A 23,008-nucleotide genomic window follows, 5' to 3' on the forward strand; every position below is an offset into this window, starting at 1 on the left:
ATATCCAACGGTCGATTTTGATAAATTCTATTTCCACCACCTTGTTGGTTAAAGAAAATATATTTTTTCATATAACTAATAAACAAGTTAGACCATATTAGTAGGCATATAAGGATTATATGTGATCCAAAAAATTGAAATTGAAAATCGATAAATTTGACATTAACAATGTATTTATCACATACTATATAAAAATTAACCCAGTTTGTCGTCGTCTTGATAGAGGTCAAGATGGTCAACCCTATATGCCTTCAATTTGTGATTTTGATGATAAACTACTCGATGCATAGAGTCCCTGAGAATTTTTAGAGAATTTTTCAGACACCCGAACTATTTATTACAATTTGCTAAATATTTAGGAAGTTTGAAAATTATTTTAAAGAAAAAGGAAATCCATGCGGTGCAATCTAAGCCGTATGTTTGTCCACTACTTAATCAGGGCCCCAAATTAAAATAAATGAAGATTATATATCAGATCAATGCATCTTCTAATAAAAAAAAGAAGATCAGATCAATGCATCCGACGACCTGACTGGAAATCCTCCGTCCGGCCACTTCACTGTGTCGCACCGGTCAGTGGCGGATCTAGAAATTTTGACCACATAGGGCAAATTTAAAATCAAGAGAAAACCAAGAAAAATCTAATAATTGTCCACAAAAAGGTTGTGGGTTTCAAATTCTTATCTTATCTTGCTATACAATCAAGATAAACGAAATCCATAAAAAAAAATGTTGTTAATTAGTTTAGTTACAGTGTTGCTATTTAACAAAACCAGTTAACAAATAACAATTAACTACAAACAAATAAACATTACAGAAAAGACGAATATTGAAAATAAAAGATAGATGATGATGTATTATTGTGATTAATTGTATAAATATAAATTTATAGGTCATAGTAGATTGAAATGAATGGAGTGAGAAGGAAAATTGGAGGAGGAGCCAACGAGGTAGGGACGAAGCGGACTTTAACCGAAAGAATCTCAATTAAAACGGCGTCGTTTGTGGGCAGTCATTCAACGAAGAATAAATGCCGAGCTAATGTCTTAGTAGTTTGCCCCTTGTCTATCAAACAAATAATGAATTTGCCCCTTCTTCAACCTCTGTCGAGTAACAACAGCTACCCAACAACCATAATTCATGGCTGACCGGAAAAGTTGAGATTGGGCATCTGCATAACCTCGCCACCCCCTGGCACCGGTGCCGTTCGATTCATCTCATTGTCGCCGACCTTCCTCTGGTACTGGTTTGTCCTGAGGAGGAGAATTGAAGGCCGAAAGCTTCGGCATCTCCGGTGGTTTCTTCAGCTAGGAATGCATGAGGCAAGTAACTTCTTCTACTCATCACGTTGGTATACTGGTTTTTCGAATTCGGTTTAGTTTTGGTCTTTTGGTATTTCTGGGTTCTGGTCTCTGCTAGTTGTTCTAATTCTTCCTTCTTCGGTTTCTGATCCCTAACCCGCGAGTTTGGAGGGTAAAAATGAACAAAGTGATGGACCCACCCTAAAAAGTACCAAAGAAAAAATTAAACAACAAGAAGGGGCAGATGGTCATTTTCATCTGTTCAGTTTAAAGAAAAAATCTTAAACCCTAAATCCTCCGTTGTTTCCTTAAACCCCAGGCAGAAGAGAAAAGTCTTTAAACCCCAATAACTTGAAGAAACCCAACACTTAGAGCTCCTAATTCGAACTTGGGTAGCTCAAAACCTCTTCGCTTTGAAGATTCCGAACATGGGGAAGCAATCAGGTAAATTTTTTGAAGGAAATCAGCGCTTTTGGATTGATTTCTTATAGACATTGTAAAAGGGTTTATAGTATTGATGAAGGTCCACTTTGGTTTTTCTGGTCTAGTCAATCATGGTGTAGCTGCTTTGCTCTGTTTTTAATGAATTGCTTGATTTATTAGTAAAAAGTTTGCTGCTTTTGCCTAATGCCTACTCATTTGCATTGCCATTTGATTTTGATTTAGGGTTCAACCCAATTGAGGGTTTTAGTTGTTCTTTAAGCTCCTCATGATTTAGTAGTGCTATAATTCAGCCTGTTTTATCATGCAAGGTTCCATCTTTCACCATCTTCATTCTAATTTTGCTGTTCTGTAATTTTTTTTTGGTAGGATGGAGGAAACGCAAAATGCCCAACAAGTTCCAGAAAGCTGGGAAAAGTCGTCGGGTTGAAGAAGAAAAGGTTGCGGCAGCTAGCCCCTCATCTACTTCATCAGGCATGTTATATTTACAGTTTGAAAAATAGATGTAATTGTTTGTTAGTAACTGGGGGGTGGACTTGGTTCCGTAAATCTAGTAATTGAGGTGTTCGTTTTGTCCTCTGAGTTTGTTTAAATCTAGTCTCGATTACTACAATAAGAAAGTTTTGATATTTGGTAATGCTTCTTCTGTTGAAATTGGGGATAGTTAGAAAAATGGCCATGGTCTTTGTATTGAAATTCAACATCTGTGTAATTTTTCTTGTGCAGGGGAACTGCTAGAGGAAGAATCCAATGGTGTGGCTTCCGAAGAAGAAATAGTTTATAAGGAGCCATCAATGTATGACAAATTGTTGATGGCGCTAGGGTCATCTAGTAAAGCTGTTGCGGCTGCCTATAAGCAGAGGTAATCTAAATGTTCTGGATTTGTCCAGGCTCTTAGCTTGGACCTCTTGAGTATAGCTAACTGATAGAAAGTTGTTTGGGTTGTTTGGGCTATTGGGCAGTCTTAGTTTCTAGTTGTGCTCCATGGGCTAGGATATGAATTGTAGTTTATAAAAGTTTGCTCAAGGAGTGAGGCGGTCCTTTATCAGTTGTACTTTGGGTTTCTCATGTTTGATGCTGCTAATTCCTTCTTCATATGTTGCTGAGTTTACAAGGTAAAATGGACAAAGGACAAAAAAGCTATGTTGTCCTCTGGAATTCCTTTTGTGTTTTTGGATGCTTGTTTGGTGAAGTATTTCATCATTCTTGGTATCTTATAGAACTTGGGATCTAAGAAGAATATAAATTTCAGTCAATTTGGATTCAGTAGTGGGAAGTTATAGATAATTAACCTCATTTATTAGTGTTATTTTATAGAATAGTTGATTTAAGGAATTTATAACTAATAGTTACTGTGTGCTTCTTTTGCATATAGAAAAAGACAAGAAGAAGGTAAAAGTGACTCGGACTCAGAAGAGGAGGAGGATGATGAGGACGACGACGGAACTGAATCTTCTAGTGACTTGGAAGAAGTAGATGATGGTGAAGAAGGTAGAACTTATCTGATTTTCATAAAAATGCTACTGAACTTTTTGTTTACAAAATTCATTCAGTTCATTGTTTCATAAATTTCCTTATGGTATCTTTGTGTGCATAGATTTAAGGAATTTATAACTAATATGTCTGATTTTATAAAAGAAATGACTTATACTGTAAACAATACTAAGTTAAACATGGTTAATTTTGAGTTTTAATATTTAACACTGAAGTGGAACAACTTTAAACTATTCATATTTAGACTGGAGTTGTGGGACTTGAGCTTTGCTCCTGTTGTGGCTAGTGCCATAACTGAACTAATTTTAGTGCATAACTTCTTTGTGTTTTCTTGCCCTCGTGATGGGCCTCTTTGGATTCCAAATCGTTTTCTTAGACCTTGAATACTTATTATTTCCTAGTGTATTTTCTTTTAGTTATAATTTTTGGTCTCCAGAAGTCCATAAGTTGTTAATATATATATATATATATATATATATATATATATATATATGTATATGTTTGGTTCTTATTGGTGGTCTACTCTAATATATCTTTATGTAATTTAGTCTGGTCATCGTAATTGGGATTACTTCCTAACCTCTTTGTTTTAGTGGTCACCCCTATATGTGTGGGAGTACAGAATTATTAAGACTTAACAATGCTTTTCCCTATTAGATCTCCATTTCTTGGATTAAATAGGTTCACGGACTGACTCATGGTGAGCCAGGGTTTGGTGAACTTAGTTTCCTTATAAGAATCAAACTACTGTGACAAGGAAAGTAACAAGAGTAATTGCAGTTCTATGTTTGAGAAAAGAAAGAAACTACTGATTGGTGATGCGTTAAAGCTGCTGGTTGACCCCTCATAGAAGAGCAATTGAAGCACGATTCATATCCACCATTAAACTACACCTTTTTTTTTTTTTTTCTTTTTCCCGAAAGAAACAGCTTTTATTCAAGCTCAAGAAAACTTGTTTATATCTTTTGGGTTTTGAGGCTGAAGAAAGCCAATCTTTCATTATCATTTTACTCTCCATAATTGAGTTTATTTTACTTTATTGTCAGGTAACTTCATACTTCATCTATATGAGTGCAAGTCTCTTAGATCATCTTCCTAGCAACACTTAATAGTCCTTTTGTCCAGTTATTATTTTATTTTTCATGTGCTAAACTGCAGTTAATTCTTCTACTGTATTTGCATAGGAGGTGACGATAAAACACTTAATAGTCCTTTTGTCCAGTTATTATTTTATTTTTCATGTGCTAAACTGCAGTTAATTCTTCTACTGTATTTGCATAGGAGGTGACGATAAATTTCCAATGAAAGGAAAACTGAAAGATCCTGCAAGTGAAGATGCAAAAACTGAGGATGATCAGGACACCTCTGACATGGATGACCGCGAGACCTCTGACTCGGATGACCAGGGGATGTCCGACTCAGATGCAGAACAAGACCTGGGAATCCATTCTCAATCTGCTATTGATGCATCAATATGCTTGAGGTGCAGTTACATGAAATGTCTTGTTCATTTAGCTTTTTCATTTTTGCCATGCATTGATATATTGCTTTGTGAAGCTTGATCTAAATTGCTAGTATCTTAAAACTTAAACAGAGGGAAAGGGCCAACAATCTTGAGTATTCTACGAATATAAAATAATTAAATTATGCTGGTATAGTAGTAATGTTAGGTTAGTATGCCCTAACTGACAATGTAGGGTGAGGGAGAATCTCTTTAGATGGTGTGGTTGAATGATCGGAGATGAAGCTTGAGATATGATAACATACTAACCCAGGAACCGTTTTTTTCTTTTTTCTCGGGTGAAAACCCATGACCTGTTTAGAAGAGCATGACATTAGATAGGATTGAATGGCCAAGAAACCCCTCTAGTTGGAAGTATGGCGGCCTCACGTTCATTTATGTAGACGGGTTTATTTGGATCAATATGTTCATAGTTGCTCAGGAACAGGTCTTTGGTTACTTGTTGTATCATTAGACCTTTGAATGAACATATAATGGGTTAAAATATATAAATATTTTTATTTCCTCAGAAATTCTGTCTAAGAAAGAAGAAATCTTGGAGCTCGTAATACTTCTCAATTTGACCAAGGTCATGTTTCTTCGGGGCATATGGAAACAGGAACATTTAGTTTTGGAATATTTAAAGTATAAGATATTGACTGCAAAGACCGCCAGCAAGTTTTCCTTTGTCGTCAACATAATGGAGGAAGACAATAGAGTTGTTTGTGAATGCATGAGAAAAAGGTGTTCTGTCAGCTGATTGGATGAAATCATATATTGACTGGCTAGAATCCATACCTAGAGGATCTAAACCAAGCCACCTGAAAAAAATAAGCAAAGTTGCACTCACTTCAACAAGGTAAGGAAAAGAGGAAAAAGAAAAGAGATGCCCTAGTAAGTACAAGGCCAATAAAAAAGAAACACACTAAAACTTTGCAAAGTGCTTAGACATTGACGTCCACAGGGAAGCATGGATTTTATTTTCTGACCCACAAATAAATGAACTCTTCTTCCATAACCAAGTCTTATTGACTGAATTTTCTTTCTTTGGTGCTATAAGGTTATGGACTTCTATGCCTATAGACTGAACTTTTGTTTCTTATGCTATTCATGTCGGTATTTATTTATTTTTTAAACAAAACATCCCAGATTGTATGCATTTCATGCCCCTGTTATATATTTCATTTTGCAGTTCCTTTGGTGTACAGTTGGAGCACAAGTTAACAGAAGCAGAGGTTGAAACTATGGCAAAAAAGAAATGGAGATATAAATGGGATGTGCCTGCTGCTGGAATGTCAAAGGGCAAATGGGCAGGAACGGGAGAGTGTTGCATAAAAGTATGTCTCTACTGTAAACACTAGATTTTTTAATGTCCTTTGTAGGGCTTGGGATACAAAATGGAGGTATCCCTCGCCCATACAGACCCCAGCTTTTCTAGAGGATGCCAACTTTGTAGCTGGCACCTATTACAGATATTGGGCAAGGAATCCACACCAAGTACGTACTGGGAAGAGAAAGAAAGAAAAAAAAAACAGTAGAAAACAGACATTGATCAATCCCATCACTCCTAATTAAATGACATTAGCATACGATTGGCAACTTTGATCTTTTTGTTAAATCAATTTTGACTCAGGTACCCAATACAAATGAGTGAGTGATCATTCATTGAGCCAAATGTATTCTCAAAATCTGATGACGAAATAGATCATAGATGGAAACATTGGATTTCTGTAAGAAAGGTTCAGATTTTTTTTTAATTTGTGAGAGGAATCAATATTCCCCTCTCATAAAAAAATCTCCTGATTTTCTTATTGGGTCTTAAATCCCTGCTCTCTTGCAGTTTTCTACATCATTCTTAGGTGATGGATGCCTTTTCCATCACATCCTTTACTTCATTTGCTGAATCATATTTATTAATTTATTTTCAGGATGTTAATCCCGATTCTAGTTATGATCTGAAGCAAAAGTTGTATAAGCACTGGTTGGATGTATATAACACATCTGGACGCAAGGATTTTCATTCATCCAGACAAAGATTGTTCTTCTCCCTCTGTGAGTAATCAATTTCCGTAAATGCCTAGTCACTTTGGCAGTTCTATAATCCCAGTTCTAAAGGACATATGTTCACCAAGTTAACTTAGTTTGGATCTGTTTTGTGGTTATGGGCCTCTACCTTCCTTAGTCAATAGTTATCGGGATATACTGCATTGCAACAAGAAACCCTTTTATCACAGAGGATCAGAAGAAGACTCAAGTGTCATGGATGCATATATTATGCATTGCGTACGTGCTTGTCCCTATTCCTTGAAAGAAATCAACTTCTTCAGTTAAAGTTTTTATATTTTTCTCCTCTTAGAATAGATTGATGAATGTAATACCATGCAGCTGAACCATGTCTTCAGAACTAGAGATCTTGTAATGAAGAATGATGCAAAAGTGGCCAAGCATCAGGAAAATGCTAAGAATGTAATTCTTACTGATGATAGTCTCCGTGATCATGGCTTTACTCGTCCTAAGGTAAACACATGCTTTCTTGAGTTTCTTCTCATGTGCTTGTTGTAAACTGGACGTCTCTTTTTTATTTCTCTGTTGTTGTTGTTTTTTTTTTTTTAATTGGGTCTCCAGACTTGGATGTAGTATGAGTTTCATAATTTCCGATGTCTCTGGATATGGTTCATATGTTTGGGCACATGCCACTTCTTATTGCAGAATACGTCATAATAACTAATTATAGTATAATGAGTATTTTTTATTTTTATTTTTTGGTTGAGGATAAGTAATCAGTGTGATAATATTTGGTTCAGTGGATCATATTGTCTTGTGGATTCCCCTACTAATACATGATAGAGTAACAGATAAATTTTGCTCTGTTTCTCCTGTTATATTATTTGATATTTAATTGTAAATTCCTGTGAAAGCTTGATCTATGAATATCGTTGTGCAATGTACTGGATACTTGTTGAGAGCACCATCCGCTAAAATTTGTCCCTATTTAATACAATTATCTTGCTGAACCTGGGGTTTTGTCATATTAATTTCTAGTCCCTGGCGGACAGTCAAAAGTGGGGCATTTTTACTACTTACATATGTGACATCCTTTTACAATTTAACTAAACTGCTTGTCAAGAGCAATATTTTTGTTCTTATATAAAAAAGCATCTTTTGCTATAGCTGTCATTAATGTAGAGAGAAAGCTATATTTATATCACATTGGTTGTGGGTCAGCTCTATAATGTAATCTTTTGCACTTATTTGTGATCATATTTGGAATTTGTGCTTGGAATTATTTTTGCTTTTTGTTGTGATAATAGTCATACATATCTCTGGTATGTAGAAAGAGCATATATGTACAACTTGTGGTGTGTAGTTCACATGCCTAAGTGATGAGGATTTATTGTAATTCTGTTCCACCAGGTGTTGATCCTACTGCCAATGGCGAGCATTGCACTTCGTGTTGTTAAGAGGATAATACAACTTACCCCTTCAGCTCACAAGGTATTCCATTGCTTTTGTTTTTAATGGTTCAACATTATCTTAAAAGTAGTCTCTTGACAGTGGCATGCGTAATTTAATTTACTTGGATCATTTGCTGTTATTATTTGCTTGCTTTGAACCAAACAAAGGGATTTACAGTGCTGCAAGAGAGGCCGTAAATTATGTGCTAGTTATGGTAAATTTTTGGCTACAATGGCTTTGATGCCCATATGGTGTTCTTACCACAAATGACTGTAAACCCCACAAGCATGCAATCACTAGTAAATTATGTGGATCTGGTATCCTGTAGAGTTAGAGGAATAATTGTCAGGCCCACTAGATTAAGAATGAGTCTCAACTTTCTGCTTCACTTTTGTCATTACATAAAATATCTAAATTCTTATGCTTGTGAGTTTGACATCCTTGCATTCCCTGAAAAAGTATCTTCTTTTCTGTCAGAGTTAACTGAAGGAAATAATTGATGAGAGAAATAAAGTTGATAGATTATTTTCTTATAATATAATTTGTTGGTGTTTACAGGTTAATGTGGACCACATGGACCGATTTTCTAAAGAGTTTGGAAGTGAAGAGGTTCTTGACAATGAAGACGAAAGAGATATACCACCAGGTGACCAGAACTCTGGAAATGTAAAACCTCACAAGTCATCGAAACCTAGTGACTTCCAAGTACTTTTTGGTGGTAATAGCAAGGATGATTTCATGGTTGGCATCAAGTTCACGAAGTAAATTACTAACTTATAATCATGTCGACCTATTTCCATTAGATAAACTGTTGCAGTTGTTGTTGCTTTAACTGGAATCCAATATCGATATGAGACCTTTCCTGAGTTATTGGTGCGACAGTAGCAGCTAGGAAGGCATAATTGGAGTTGAATGATTTTGATGGCCTTGCTCTAGGAGTAGGCAAGATATATGTATTTGCCTGGTACTTCAATGTTATGCTATATCATAGAAGGACTACTCCTTGATACTTAGAAACCTCTTCGGGTGTCTGTTTAGACTGCTTATGGACTACAGCCTTTTTTGCATTCTGTTAGAATAGAAGGCAGCGGTGTTATGTGCTTTCTAGTCCTCTTGCTGCTGTTGTTTCATGGGCTTTATTTCTTATGTCCCCCTTTGTCAATCTCTCATCCACTTTCTTCTTTATAAACTTTATAAATTCTTGTTTCTTGTTTCTTTTTTTTTTTTGTTTTTTTTCAAAAGGCTATTTAAATGACCAAATTGTTCATGTAATCCTACAACTCCAAATGGAAAGTTGAGATTTCGGATTTTTGGGCCCCGTGTCTTTTATGATTCCAGGTGTCTTTTAGTGGAAAATCAGTTTTTGATTTTAAAGGGTCCAAGAGTTTTGAGTTTTCTTCACATGAGGGAGAGCATGTATATATCATTATTTTTTAACGAACCATGTTGAAATTAGGGATCAAGTTTTTTTTCTTTTGGATAATAAAGGATTGTTGGATTATTTTCTTCGGTTATAAGTTAGTTCTTATTAATCCACTCATAGACTTTATGCAGTCCATCACAATAGCCGTATATATCTTATCAATACTCCTGGCCTTGTTTTGAAACCCAAGTTCTGATTCCAGCAACTGTTCCCTTCATTTGGCATATAAAGAGATCTTTAATCTCCAAATTTCTTTCATCATCCCATCATTCTGAGTTCGGATTTCCCCAAACCCAAGCGTGGCATAGGCAAACGTAGGCTGTTAGCCAACTGGGCCATACCTGATGGAGCTTCTATATTTAATTGGCGATTTAGTGAACTTCTTTTCTTTTTTCTTTTGGTCGGAGATGATTTAGTGAACTTGGACAGCTCATCAGTTGGTACCCATGAAATAAGATTATCTTCCTGTAAATGACTCCCTTTGGCCATTGGGTAGTTTGATCATGCTTCCCAACCTCAAGCTTTTGTCTCCCTTTTTCCCTTTACAGTCTTATGCTATGTTTCAGTTGGCCTTCTTGACTACAGAGACTACATATATTAGGCTTATTTGTCATTCTTGCTTTTGTAGGAGGAGCATAAAGTTGTACAGTGATTTTTATTCCTCAGATATGATAGTTGCTTCTGCTGTTGGTTTGTTGAAAGTAAGTATTAGCTTCCTTCTTCTTTAGAAGTTCCTAATCAGTTTGCTTACAATTGTATTTCGCCAAATCAATTTTTTTTCTTTTTTGTTCCTATCTAGTATATAATATAATTGTGTAAATAAGTAATTGCTATATGTAATGTAAAGGCATTCCCTGCCAAGTGCCAGAGAAAAAATGCACTTACAGAAGCCAATTTAGAAAATTAGAGTCTATTATCCATAGGAGACATTATTATTGTCCAACTCTTTTTTATATAACTTAATGAGTGGCCATTTGATTTTTTCTAGAAAATTGATGAGGCTAAAATAAATAAGGAAAAGGATGTCGACTATCTTTCTTCTATAGAGGTAACTTCTCGTTGTAACCTGCCAGTATCGGGTAGTATGCATTTCTTATGCTTTATCAGTTTTTTTTTTTCTCAATGGTCTCTGGTTCTATTCCAGTTAATGGAGGTATATTTCTTTGATCTGGCAGGTTCTGATCATTGATCATGCAGATGTTATAACAATGCAGGTAAATACTGTATAGTCTGATTAATTATCTACTCATTGGGGAATGCAGATTATATAACAATGCTAAGACTATGCTTAAGGAATTTAGATCGTAAGTCTATGCAATCTACAGCAATAAAAATTTAGCAGTTACAGTCCTATGATTAGGCTATTAGCAAAACTAGGATTAGATAGTGAATGTAAACATCTAGATGAATGTACAGCTATAGTTGACTATGGAGAATTATGGTGGTTTAACATACTTAAATTCTATATTACTTGTCAAATTTTATATTTTCTCTTTTCTGTTGATAAATGTCCAGAACTGGGACTTTTTGAAGTCAGTTGTTGAGCAGTTAAACCATCAACCATCTAAGCAGCATGGAACTGATATCATGCGTATAAGGCCATGGTATGTTTTCTTGTCAATCTTTTCCAACTGATACAAATATTGTTTTCTGGTATGTGGTAGGCATAGAAATTTTTCTTCCTAGTTGTCTCCTCCCTTGAAGTTCTTTATATACAGCACACACTTTTGTGAATATTCAGATAGTGCAATACTTTACAAAAATATTGTTTCCAGGATTGGAAAGTTAGTTGGGAAAGTACTGAATCTACCGACTTATATGACATGTCAATATATTGGCTTATTAACAATGTTCTTATGATCAGGTACCTGGATGGACATGCATCTTTTTATAGGCAAACTATACTTTTGAGTTATTATTCAAACCCAGGTAATGTTCCTGCTTTTAAAAGAAAAAATCTCATTTACCATTTTGTTGTTGGTTTCTAGTTTTGATTTTCATACTTCAAGATAGAGGAACATATATAGGAGAAGTGAGGTGGAAAGAAAGAAAATAGAACTGAATAGGGGAGATGAATAAAAACTTCAGAAAGAAAACGATTTAAAATGCTATATTTTCTGTTTTTTGTTCTTTAAATTTCATTTATGTACCCTGTCATATGCCTTTCCTCTCTCCTTCCATTCATCCCTTCTCCATCCCTCTTGCTGTACATTTTCCCTCTACTTTATCTAAAAATGAAAGACTAGAAACCTAACATGAAATGGTTATCAACCCTGCTGTAGTTGATAGGTAATTTATGCTACTTTTCTATCTTGTACTTTTCTGTGGAGTCTTGTATACTTCTGATAAGATTTGAACTTGTATAAAAAGTTAATATCAACAATGTATGCATTAAAGGTAAAGGTCGCCATTTACCAAAGAAAAGTTAAAAGGTAGCCAAATACCCAGTAATGAAAGAATTGTAGTTGATCAAAACTGCTGTTCAGTTCCAATCTCAAGAAAGGGGCAGCTTAATTATTCAAACTGAATCCCGTGTGACTTCTTAGCATGAAGTCTTTATCATCCTTTAATCTTGATGCTTTTTTATTGCAGATATAAACAATTTGTTTAACAAGCACTGCACAAATTACCGTGGGAAGGTGTGTTTAGAAATAAGCATTGAGAACACAAATTTTTGATTGAAAGTTTCTTCATATTTGTACTATTAAGTGTCTTCTATATCACTTTCGTGTCCAACAATGTTTTCCCGCAATTCATTTCATTGCTTCTTCTGTAAGTTTTTATTATTATTATTTTTAATTTTTTTAATTTTATCTTTCAATTCAGATTGTTAACTTTTCCCCATCTCTTCATAATAAAAAGTTGTTCTAGAACAGAATCACAGACCTTGTAAGCATTTTCAATAATAGAAACTTAGATGCTTGTCATAATATGGATCATTTGAAGTTAAAGTATGTTCAATACTTAAAACACAAAAGGTTAGATCCTTCATAGAAAAGAACGTATCAAAAGCAGCGACTGTTTGTCTCTTGAAAACTTGTCCAGACGTCATGGTTGTTGTATGTGAGAAGGTCAGTTTTTCAAATTGCTAATATGGAATGGTTTAATTCCTGCTTATGCTACTATCACAAAAGAATTGTCTATTGTGTTTTTGACCACGGATACCATGTGACTTTTTATGTCAACAGATCATAGTTTTGCATCCTTATGCATCAACTGGTAATCTCTCTGTGTGTATATGTTTATGTGTAAATCTTTCTCATATGGAGAATATAAAGCCATGCATAATAATCTATAAGGTGTTGGGCTTCTTAATCCATTGCCAGTTGGTTTAGGGTTGCATGCTCATACTTCTACATGGTATCGTGATATTGCAAGTTAAAAACACTTTCTGTTATGTACAGGTGAAGTTGGTGCATGAATATAAAGGAGTTCTTCCTAAAGTGGTACTTCAAGTACGCCAGGTATGCCTCAAGACATTCGCTGGTCCCTTGTTTGCTGATGGTTTTGTGACATTTGTTTTAATGCTTCTATTAATTCATATTGTCTTGCCAAATATCAAGTATGAAACTTTGTTTTGGTCAACATATTTCGGTCAAGATTGATCTTGCTTGGATACTAAAGCAATGTAAATGGATGATGGATGCATATGATCCCTTGCGCATCCTCCCAAAGGTCTTGTCCGTCAATGACTTTTATGTGTCCATTTCTTATGTGTAGTGTTTCGAATTCTCTTACTTTTCATGTTGCGACTCATAATTGGAACTTTCTAGATTCCAGTTTACATGTTACACACTTTCTAATGACTATGTTTTCACTCAACAAATGAAAACTAGATAACCTGTTCATGAACTGTCTTACAAGTATAATTATGATATTTGTGTTTTGAATTTTGATGCTATTATCAGTTTTGCTAATATAGTGAGGGATGTAATTATGTTGCATCAACTATACTTTCTGATTGAACGTCCTGCGTTTGAATAACTAAAATAGTACAGAGTGAGTCAGATCTGTCTTTTATATTGTAATTTCAACATCATTACTTAACTAAATTGAAGGTACTTCGCTATACTTCTTTTTTTCCTTTCCTTTTTCAACCTGTTCTTTCTTTCCTTTTTCAACCTGTTAAAACTAGCTTCAATCTTTCGATTTATGAGTGGTTCGGTGTGATTTAAAATGAATACATTGAGTTAAAGGTTTGTCATTCTCATTGATTAAATTAAGTTGTTTTTTTTTTATAAAAAAAATATATATTCTTAAATGGATATTTTGTTGGGAACCTGTTGGGGACTTAGGAGTGAGGCTCACACAAAGTTGACTTTCCATAAACACAGTTAGACATGGGGAAGGCGGAATTTGATCCCAAAGTGCCTGACATGATGCCAAAGGACATTATGTGTTATGCTAGATAGCTCTTTCTGAGGTTTCATTGAATCTCAAAACAGCGTGCAGAAAGTGCTATATATTTTTCTATCCTTTGGTGTATTTTGAATGCTTATCACATTAGGTTAAGTGTATACCTAGAAAAAGAAATGTATATCAGAATATTCAGTTGCTTTTTGAACTGTAAGGTATTAGGATTTTATTCTTTTTATTCTGTTTCAGTTGTACTCTTTGTGGATCTAGACTTCATCAGATAATGCATTCTATTACTCTTCAACTTTTGCAGATTTTTCAGCGGTTTGAGGGAGATGAAATAGTGAATATTGATGATGCTCGTTTTGAACATTTTGCTACTAAGGTATTCTGGGAAAAGTTTCTCAATGGCATGAGACTTTGTGAATTATAGTTCGTTTTTATTAATTTTAATTTTGAAGTATAACTTATCAAAAAAGAATTTTAAATTAATTGCTAATCTTGATAATATGTTCAAACTCTGGTTAGACTAGAAGTAATGTTTTGGATAATCATAAAATTATGTGAAATCAAGTAACTTATTAAAATTCACCTTGATACTTTCAAGTTCTTCGGCTAATGTGAAATTTGTTGAAAGAAGGTAAAACAGAACAGAAGTATACTAGGGAAACATCTGAAGAAATTTAGAGCCCAAAGAGATCAATTAATTGCATTTTTCAGTAAAGGACGTAGTCTAAAAATCTTGGACTTCAAGTATTGTGGGATTATTAAAAGAAAAGTACCTTTTATTAAGAGCTAAGCTTTTGTAAGCATTCACTTTGTGTTTTGCATACAAGTTGATTCTTTCCGGTTCTTGCCTCATATTGAAATATATGATGATCTATTTCAGGTCTTCCCCAAGATCAAAAACTCTGTTGAGGTAATTATTCTATTCCCTGGATTAACTGTTGTTATTTTTGTGTTTCATTCTTTCGCTTTTCTTGGTAAGTAATATCTACTTTTTAACTCAGGGCGGGATTATGATATTTATCAGCTCTTACTTTGAATATGTTCGAGTTCGTAATTTTTTGAAGTCACAGAATGCATCCTTCTGTCTGCTTCATGAGTGAGAATCTGTTCTCTTTACTGTTAATCATTTCTGCTAGTTGATCATTTTATGTTTCCTCTGAAATGTTAAATTTTATAGCGATCAGTTTCTTGTGTTTGCAAATATACTAATGCAACAAGGATTGCTTTTCTCTTTAGATATGCGGAGCAAAAAGATATTTCCCGTGCACGGGTTTGGTTCTTTGAAGGAAAGCGGAAGATCATGCTCTACACAGAGAGAGCACATTTTTACCACAGATATAAGGTACTTCAGAGTACTTTGTTTTTCTTGTCAAAATGCTGATGTATATATGTATCCTAATAAGAGTGATGGGAAACTATAATCAATTTTTTTTCTTTTGGTGGTGGTGGGTAGATCCGCGGAATTCAGAATTTAATCGTCTATTCATTGCCAGAGAGAAAGGAATTTTACCCTGAGGTCAGCACGATAATTTTTGCGCCTTCTGTTTAAGCAGCTCAATTTAATTCCCGCCAAATCAAAGAAAACATGAGTAAACAAATTTCTGTTGATCTGTGATTTTTCATATTTCGGTTAAGTTTTGAACAAATATTCTTGTTATTAAATTGCAGGTTGTTAATATGGTTGATGGATCCCATGACATGGCATGCACGGTGCTCTTTTCTCCTTTTGATCTCCTCCGGGTAATACTTGTTAACCTCTTTTTCAAGTGCACGATACTTCTGTGATTGGGTGGTTGAACTTCTTAGGAGATGTGAATATTTAAGAACTTAATGATTAATCCATTAAATTAAAATCTAGTGTAGTTCTCTTCAATTAGATGAAGAAGTCTCCAACATTAGAATAGGGCTAATTTGATTGAGATCTGCAGCTGGTACTCGAATGAAATATGTATCAGAGCATTGGTTATTGTTCTTCTTCATGCAACTGATGTGGATATTCTATTTTTCTATTTTTCTCTTGCTAACTTCCCTTCCCTGATATGGTGAGTACTAAGTATGATTTTGATTTTGCTGCCTTTTAGCTTGAGAGAATTGTGGGAACTGCTCCAGCAAAGAGAATGGTGTCATCGAAAATGAATTTATTTTCTTTCGCTTGAAGACCCGGTGAAGTTGCAAAACCTTTCAAAATGCAGAATGAAACCCATCTTAAACCCCAACAGCAACTGTTTTGCCAACAAACAACTGAAACCTGCTTTGCCTGCCAAGATTCCTGCATAAGATTAATTGAGAAAGGAGGGAGGTCTTGATATACAGATATGAGGTTTATTATGGATGTTCAAAGAAAATATCCATTTGTACTTCAGATTTAAATTCTTTACTCAGCTATTTAAGTGGCCATGGTTTAGTTGTACACTTGTACAAGGTTCCATATTTGACCTTTCGGAATTTTATTTTTGGTTTAATTGTCCAGCCCAAATTAACTACAGCATTTTTTTTCTGACCCAAAAGTAGCAGTATATAAATTCCCTGAAGATAATAGACATACATCTGAAACTGGTAACATGAAAGTAAAAAACAGTATACTAATTAGCATACTAAATTGGTAGCTTCATATATATTCTGCTCTGCTCCATCATCCGACTCCATCTTCATTTCACGCTGCCGCAGTTGGTGGAGATGCTGATCTTCATATTCTGCAGTTGGTGGTGTAAGGAATGTTGACATTGCAGTTGGAAGGGAGCCTAGTTGCGTTGGTTCGGTTGATCCCTTGGAATTTAGCAGCAGCTGCTTTCAAGCACTTGCAAGCATTCTGGTGGTCAACGGTGGTCCTCACCGGAGTTGACTATGTTTCTCACGTTGGTGTAGCACCCAACACCGGGGGCCCTGCCTTTGGTGAGGTAGCCCAGGCACGGTGCCATCCCGCCCTGGATCTGGTTGCATGTCATGGCCGCTCTGGTGACCACCATGCACATCACGAGCACACAAGCCAGCTTAGCTAGGGTTCCGGCCAAAAGTAGCGATTGGTGGTGTATTTGAGATAGTAGAGTGAGTGTCAACTTTTGCCAAAAGAAAAAAAAAATCAGGTTTAGTGAACTAATTTGTAGACTTAATGCAATTATTTTTGTGAACAAGTTATTAGGCAAGTCTATTAAGTTACTCTTTTAGTGCATTGTTAATACGCCTTTTGCACTTAGATTGAGCACTTTAGCCTCTAGCACATCTTCGTCATCATCTTTAGGACGAAATGGATCATTTTGAGGATCAAGACTTCGGACAATCATTGGAGTGTTAACAAGCTTAACTTTATCTTCATTAAAGCGCCTAAGCATTTTTTGTGTGTAAGCCGATTGATGAATCAAAATTTCATCGGCACGGTGCTCAAGTTCTAAACTGAGACGAAACCATTTTTCTCAAGATTTTTCATCTTGAATTCGGATTTTAGGTGCTTTGTGGTTTCCTTTAACTCTTCTAGAATTCCAATTAGGTTCATGTCATCAACATATACCGCATCAATAGCACACCCGAAACTTGTCTTCTTAATGAAAATGCATGGGGATGATTCATTATTGACGTATCCCTTCCTAACTATAAATATAGGCACAAAACCTCACAAAGTTTTGCAAGTTAATCAAATCCTCAACATGCTTCTCCAACTACAATGAACCTACCTAACATAGGTTATGTGCACACATATAATCAAAGTCCTATATTATGCTCAATCTATTCACAATCATAACAAGTTAAATTCATGTCTCGTCATTGGGGTTAGAAAAAGACATTAATCACTAAAATCTAACTACAAAAAGGCGAAAAAGCTAATAACAAAAAGAATTTTTTTTTTCTCTTTCAATTCTTTTCTTTTTTAAATAGTGCACCCGAGCCCTCACCCCCACACTTAAAAAATAAAACCAACATTGTCCTCAATGTTGTTAAGTGAGCTCGAAAGCTAAAATCCGTGTTGGATTTTGGTATGAGAGTGAGGTCCGGGCATAGGCCCAATAAAAACATAGGCATAAACATACTGGTCTAAATGCGGAGAAAAGATGTGGAAACCCCCTTTATGCGACCCTCCATTGCTCACGACCTTCAAAGAAGACTAATATGAGACACTAACCTCAAGGCACAAGGCCTTGACTTCCTTTACGTATGCTCCATAATAGCTCAAGGTGCTAATGAAAATATCAACTCCATTAGAACATAAAAATGTCCTAGAGCAATGCGTCACACAAAACACTCACTTCAAAGAATAAGGACAAGGGTCCGCCAACAAACTCATGACTTTCATTCCATCAATTCACAACCCAAAATCGTCATCCATAACCTCCATACAAGAATTGTAGCTCAAAATATCTCCTCATTCTCCGAATTCCAACCACCTCCCAACCTCCCAAAAAGATGGCTAGACAACCTTATTGATGCAAAATGAACGAGAAAGAACTACAACTACCACAGCGGCTACCAACTAAGAAAGTAAACATCACAAGTAATGCTAGGATTGCCTCCCTAGCTAGCGCTTTGTTTAAGGACTTCATTGCCGGTCCATAGAACTTTGCTTCTTCAAGGTGGCTCTTTCTTTCCAACACCACCCACACAAGTCTTTGTTGAACAAGAACCTCCACAAGATGATGCAAGAAATTTGATGTTCACCAGAGTGTTCCACTCAAGATACCCTTTCTTCTTCTTCTTTTCCAACCCACAAATCTCCCTTATTGTCTTGATTTGAGCCTATTGCTCCATACTCAATTAGGGATATTCAGTTTCATTTAGGTCATTTAGGTCAACCAATTACTGGTGGCCTTGGTGCCACGTGTCAACACCACAAAACACCACCCAAACAAAACCATATATCGTCATCTATCCAATGACTAAGGCTGATGATGACATCATCAACATCCACATGGATGATGTCAGCATCAGCTGCCTTCTCCTCCAAGTGCCACTTGTCACCGAACAACCAATTAGAGGTCGCCACGTTAGTATTTCTATTTTCTTCCAAACAAACTTCAAAAATTGCTTAAAAAAAGCTCGAGAATTCGAAAACTGCTGCGAACTCACGGCAACCTCTACTTTCCACTTACAACCTCGAAAATAAAAATAGAGCAACTTTAAAATTCGGGATCTCACAATTGCGTTGAAAGCATTATCAAGACAAATACTAATACGACCTAGAAGGAGTATATTATTTAGTAGTACAGTAATGAGAGATATTGTTTTCAAAAACGAAAGGCTTATAACCTCAACACACTCCTTTTCTTTTTCTGTCAAAAAACACTATCCTTTGTACTCACATTCTCTAACTTAAAAATGGTATTTATAAATTTTTAGCTAAACTTCTCAAATCTCAGTACGTAGCTATCAAAATAAAATTAGTAGTAGGTCTAATTTTGAGCTCTCCAACCTTTTTAGGAGCACAAACATGAATTCAGGCTATAGGAGGAGCACAAGCTTTTGAACCCCAAAAACAAAATTTCCCTCACTCTATTTGCTAGTTTTAGTAAGCTTAGTTGGATATTTAAAGTATGAGTTTGGCATGCTAAACAAATTTTTTTTTTTTTCTAACAAGCTATTTTTTTAAATGAGAAACAAACTAGAACGAGTTAATTGTAAAAGTCTCTGGAACAGCCCAATCCTAAGCAGTCAAACAACAGGGTTTTAGTAGGTTAATGAGAAACATATCCTCCATGTTCTATCTTCCGAAGTAATGCCCAATGTTGGATAGAAGATGGATGTAAGTTTATTTTTTTAACCTGAAGCCATAAAAAAAAAAATGGTTTAGAACGAAACAGCGTCGGCAAAATCCTCTAACTTACTGGAAACTCTTAGCAAAAGTATTTAGTATTAGTAGGATTTTTGTTGAAAATGATGTCGTGAACTCCTAAATAGTTACTAAGTACAGCTTTATGCTTAAGCTTAAGTAAGTTGACCAATTGTAACTTACTAATTATACTTAACTACAGTCTACGAAAGTAAATGGAAGATGAAGCTTTGTTTATTAGGAACGACTTGGATAGAAAAGAAAAGAAAACCACACAAACACTATTTTATTGTTCATCTCCAACCTTCCAACTTCTACCTCCATGGATGACCTGAAAACACTGGTCATCCATTTGTGTAATGGAACCCTACCGAGGCAGAAGGCTTAAGCCTTGAAACTCTTCAATCCAAATCAAATATGCCTTAAGATTTCTCAATTCCTCTCCTAAAATCTTGTCATGATCTTAGAGCATTGTTGAGACCCTCCACGAGCTTCTTGTCGGAGGCGGGGATTTTATCTTGCTTGAGACTAATAGAGCTCAAGCCAGTACTACTGAGCTTATTTAAAGCTCAAACTCACCATCCCGTAGCCGCCACCTACAACAGTTTCTGGCAGCAACAATTTCAGTGCTTGTGGAGAGATTATTGGCATTCCATGGCAGCTAGGAGAGTTGGTGCTTCAAAATGTTGAGTTGGCGTTGAGACTTTTGTGTTGCTTCCATGAGACTGTTTATGCTTCCATGAGACTGTTTATGGAAAGTTGTTGACCCAATACGGTATACCACTGTTTTTGTATACCGTATTGCAGCTCTAGGTTGCTAGATACTAATTGAGGTCACTAACTTGGAAATCGTTCTAGAACATTTCAAGTCTGTGACAATCGAGAATTGATAATCGAAAAAATTATAAAAAACTTGATTCAAAATCTGCGAAAGCCGTAATGAGGGCAAAGTAAACAAACACTCGAATTTGCCTCTTTGCTTCCTCAGGCGTGTGGCCATTGAAGAGTCCAATGTGCTTTTCTTTGTAGATGTCAAGGGAAGCAGACAGCTGATTGAGGGCTTGTATGAATGTTTGCTTCATATCTCGTTTCAAAGTGAAGTGGACAATGGGACCAAAAAATGGGCATTTACTTGGTTCTAGAAATTCAATAGTTCCATGAGTAGCGATGCAATATATGAAGCCATGGGAAAACTTTCTCCAAATTCCAAGTCGTTTCTCATTACTGGTTTCCTTCACTAATAATAAACTGTGGAATGACTGGGATCAGTAAGTCATTTTGGGATCGAAAGAAGAGAGAAGTTGAATATCTTTACGCCACCCGAGAGTTATTTCCAAATTCCGCCTCAACATCCGATGTATATCGACCAACGTACTCTATCATCGGGCGAAGATGAATAAATTAGTTTATTTCAAGGACTAGCTTAAGGTCAATGTTAGGCTAAATAATTAATGTTATTGTTGTAGTAGTAGTATTATACTTTTGATATGTTATTTATCTAATTTTTTAATTTAATATAAAGTGGTATAACTACAAATGTCACATTATAAAATTCAAATTTTTATTCATTGAGAGAAAAAAAAATAAACTAACAAACGAGAGAAACAAACATTTACAAGAATATTAAGGACTCAAAGACACTAACTCTCTCACTAGGCAATGATATGCCAACTATTACAAACATTAACATAAAGTTAAAAAAGCAAGATATCATAACTAAGTTCCTTAATTGCGAAATCCTGTGTTGACCAAAGATGTTTGACAAGGTCTAATTTCATATCATTGTTCGCGTTGCGAGAACGTATCATCCTATAACGAGACATGCACTCAGTCCGATTATTGGATCTAGCAGCAAATTTGGATCATCATATATTTTTGCCCTTGCCCTCTTTGACCTATTTGGGTCAGTTTCTTCATCGTCGGACTCTCCATCGTAATACTCATCTCGTTCATCCTTGACAATCATGTTATGCAATATTATGCATGTCAACATGACTAAATTAAGTTTCTCCAAGCTCCAACCTCTAGCCGAATTTCTAATTATTGCAAATCGTGCCTGGAGCACCCCGAACGCTCTCTCAACGTCTTTAATGTACGACCATTGTTTGGTGGTAAAATACTCCTTTGCATCATTTTGAGACCTCTTGATTTCTTGGAAAAGTGTTGCCCACTTTGGGTATATGCCATCAGCGAGGTAGTAACCGATGTGGTAAGGTTTATCATTGATCTGATAGTCCAAATGGTGAATCATTTGCTGTCAGAGCATCGAACAAAGACGAAAGATTGAGTACAGTGATGTTGTTATGAGCCCCTGGAATTCAAAAAACAAGCATGTCAAATCCATGTGTCAAACGAGGTCGCTGCTTCCAGTACAATTGTTAGCTTTTTTTATCTGCTGTTGAAACTTCCCTGCCAACCCATTGGATAATTTTTCCATGTCTAATACATATAGTCAAGAGATCCTATAATTCCAAGAAAGCTTCGCCTCTCAGTTTTTTGTAAAACTCTATCGAGATCTAATGGAATTAGTGCCCATAGCTAGGTGCTCTTGTAGATGGAAACAATGGTATGACAAAATTTACCTTAATTCTCGATAGCTGTGGACTCAGGCATTCTAAAAGTCTCAACTAAGTAATCTGCTGGGCACCTGTATGCTAGCATTCGAAACGCACAAATAAGTCTTTGATGTGATGAGAAGCTGGCTCAACTAGCCCTATCATATCGCTGCTTGAAGTATGGGTTGGGTATTTGGACATTATGTAGTATTCAGAGGAATACGTGGCGTCTCATGCGTAATCGACATCTGAATTCTTCATCCATGAATACAAAATTTTGGACGAAATAGTCTGCTAACAATCTTTCATTCACTAGCTCTAGTTGTCGTTGTTGGAGAATATTTTTTTAAACCCACCAGCTTGCTCCGACCATCACCATTTGAGTAGTTGCTTGCCTCCGCGCATCATTGTCTTCATCCTCTTCGATCATTTATCGTATGCGCTTCTCCAGTTGGTGGTATCCATTAAAAACTTGATACCAAAATAATAATTTGAACAAAGAGATTGAAGAGAAAGTAGTTGAGATGGGGAAAATTGCATCCCAAATTACCCAATTTATTGAAATTTGAAGCAAGGGAAAATTGGCTTAGTTGATATGCATCACAAAAAACTTTAGTCGATATGCAAGAAACGTATATCGCTAACAAGGAATGAGATGTTCAAAAGCCACTCTCAATGCTGGACCACTCTACTGTTACTAATGGTGGCAAACGGTCT

General features: G+C 35.7%; 1 protein-coding gene across 3 annotated transcripts; it reads left to right on the forward strand.

Annotated features, from left to right (window-relative positions):
• Positions 1 to 953: 953 nt before the first annotated feature.
• On the forward strand, positions 954 to 16,469 carry LOC133709455 (protein NUCLEOLAR FACTOR 1). Of its 3 annotated transcripts, XM_062135200.1 has the most exons (26): positions 954 to 1,326; positions 1,625 to 1,745; positions 2,112 to 2,216; positions 2,469 to 2,604; positions 3,118 to 3,233; positions 4,518 to 4,719; positions 5,930 to 6,074; positions 6,666 to 6,789; positions 6,920 to 7,020; positions 7,123 to 7,254; positions 8,152 to 8,232; positions 8,752 to 8,954; positions 10,245 to 10,317; positions 10,605 to 10,664; positions 10,792 to 10,830; positions 11,132 to 11,220; positions 11,481 to 11,545; positions 12,209 to 12,255; positions 13,021 to 13,080; positions 14,286 to 14,357; positions 14,862 to 14,891; positions 14,983 to 15,077; positions 15,218 to 15,323; positions 15,435 to 15,497; positions 15,650 to 15,721; positions 16,063 to 16,469. In XM_062135200.1, exons 2-26 carry the CDS (start codon positions 1,730 to 1,732, stop codon positions 16,135 to 16,137), a joined length of 2,307 nt encoding a protein of 768 aa, XP_061991184.1. In that variant the 5' UTR covers positions 954 to 1,326; positions 1,625 to 1,729; the 3' UTR covers positions 16,138 to 16,469. The 3 variants fall into 3 exon arrangements, with proteins under 3 accessions (XP_061991184.1, XP_061991185.1, XP_061991186.1); XM_062135201.1 differs by lacking the exon at positions 1,625 to 1,745 and having other exon boundaries at positions 955 to 1,322; XM_062135202.1 differs by lacking the exons at positions 954 to 1,326; positions 1,625 to 1,745 and having other exon boundaries at positions 2,128 to 2,182.
• The last annotated feature ends 6,539 nt before the right edge of the window (positions 16,470 to 23,008 follow it).

This window comes from Rosa rugosa, chromosome 5 (assembly GCF_958449725.1).
Source record: "Rosa rugosa chromosome 5, drRosRugo1.1, whole genome shotgun sequence".
In the NCBI taxonomy this organism is placed as follows: Eukaryota; Viridiplantae; Streptophyta; class Magnoliopsida; order Rosales; family Rosaceae; genus Rosa; species Rosa rugosa.

Bases quoted from the DNA above. Each gene is read 5' to 3' on its own strand.
- LOC133709455 (XM_062135200.1), top strand. The intron at 13,081-14,285 runs GTATGCCTCAAG...CAACTTTTGCAG, and splicing joins TGGTACTTCAAGTACGCCAG to ATTTTTCAGCGGTTTGAGGG. The intron at 15,078-15,217 runs GTGAGAATCTGT...TTTTCTCTTTAG, and splicing joins TCCTTCTGTCTGCTTCATGA to ATATGCGGAGCAAAAAGATA.